The sequence below is a fragment of the Austrofundulus limnaeus genome, unplaced genomic scaffold, assembly GCF_001266775.1.
Source record: "Austrofundulus limnaeus strain Quisiro unplaced genomic scaffold, Austrofundulus_limnaeus-1.0 Scaffold301, whole genome shotgun sequence".
Classification (NCBI taxonomy): domain Eukaryota; kingdom Metazoa; phylum Chordata; class Actinopteri; order Cyprinodontiformes; family Rivulidae; genus Austrofundulus; species Austrofundulus limnaeus.
Window position 1 is genome coordinate 72,372 of NW_013952703.1, and position 1,487 is coordinate 73,858.

Genomic DNA, 1,487 nt, shown 5'->3' on the forward strand with positions numbered 1-1,487 from the left:
ACTCCACACTTTAAAATGACACTAAATGAACGGGGCAGTACGTCATTTTCTACCCAATATCAGAGATGAGGTAAATTATTAGTATTGCAAAGGCAGAACGCTTTTTTTTTCAACATACTAACTGGAGGTGCACTCATATGTAGATGACTTTGTTTTGTTATCCTTATTTTATCCTTATTCATATTTTCAGTTACAGCTGGGTCATTTCTACCTTCTCCTCTCTGTCAACGCTCTCTGGTTTCATTTAAAAGAGTCGATCATCAGATATTGTCCAAGATTAACCTTCAGGGTGGATATAGCTCGCTCACACCGAGGACCTATCCACGTCATCATTTACCCAGAATGCTTTGCATGTAAATAAAATGGGTCAGTCCGTGTAATATATTTTTAAACTTTTAGTTTAAAAATTATAAAAACTAAACATCCTACAGTATATTTACAGTCTTTATTTTACAGTTAAAATATATGTTGATTAAATAAAGTCTAATGTTACAACTAATCGGGGATCCCTTTAAGCTTTTCAAGCTAAAAGATGAGGATTGCATTAAACCTGTATAAATACTGTAATAAACATAACCTGTCAGGTTGACTTCAGGCTGAGATCTTTCCTCAGTGTTAATTTTGCTATTTTTATTTTTTGCTAATATTTGGCTACTTTTACTTTTTTGTGACTGTTTTGTTAATTTTAGCTTTTAGCTTCTGCTTTGCTGGTTATCTGTTCTGCTTGTTGTAACTTTAACAATTCATGTACTCAGCACTCAGGTAGTTTCTCTCAGTTAAATCTGCAGAGCTGTGTAGCTTTAACCTTAGAAGCATGGTTAGCAGCTGAACAATGAGGGAAGTGAGCGACAAAGATCAGTACCTGTCCATTGAGAGCTGAGCCACCAGAGTGACATCGCTGTTGTCCGAGCTGATCTCGTACTCGTAGTGGAGGAAGTAAAGATGCGTTCGATGGAGTGTGAAGCGCTCTCTGCGGAACTCGTAGCAGGGATCATCTTCGTCGAGCTCTAACAAAGTCCTCTGGAGCTGCAGACAGACAGGAGGTGGAGACAACATGAGTTTGTTTCCATCCAAAGCTTTGGGTCTCTGCTGGTTAGAAAGTCAAAGTTAGGGGTCGACTGATTTTAGCTGCAGAACATCAAGTTGATTCCAGTTCTGTTTTTATACCTGTTTTTTATTAAACAGAACCAGAGAAGTTAACCAGATTTTCTTTTAAAACATTAACAACTGTCAAAAGCAGTGCTGAGAGTCTGAAGATATAAAGAAAGATTTTGTTTAGAATCAGGATTTATGGTCAAACTGAAACGGAGCACTTTCTTTACTGTGGTGACACTAAAGTCAGACAGTTTTGTGTTTGGCTTCTTAAATTGTATTCAAGAAATACAAATCATTTTTGATATATAAATGCTTTAAATAAATGATATATACAGCGGGTAAAATAAGTATTGAACACGTCACCATTTTTCTCAGAAAATATGTTACTAGAG

The 1,487-nt window shown here is 36.4% G+C and overlaps 1 protein-coding gene across 1 annotated transcript in view; it reads right to left on the reverse strand.

The window, feature by feature from the left end:
- The window catches only part of large1 (LARGE xylosyl- and glucuronyltransferase 1), a gene marked incomplete in the record, with an annotated part of 198,750 nt that overhangs the window by 19,919 nt on the left and 177,344 nt on the right, over positions 1-1,487 (reverse strand). Inside the window, 1 exon segment of the mRNA XM_014021694.1 lies at positions 863-1,026. Within this exon segment, the coding sequence (XP_013877148.1) occupies positions 863-1,026 (164 nt within the window).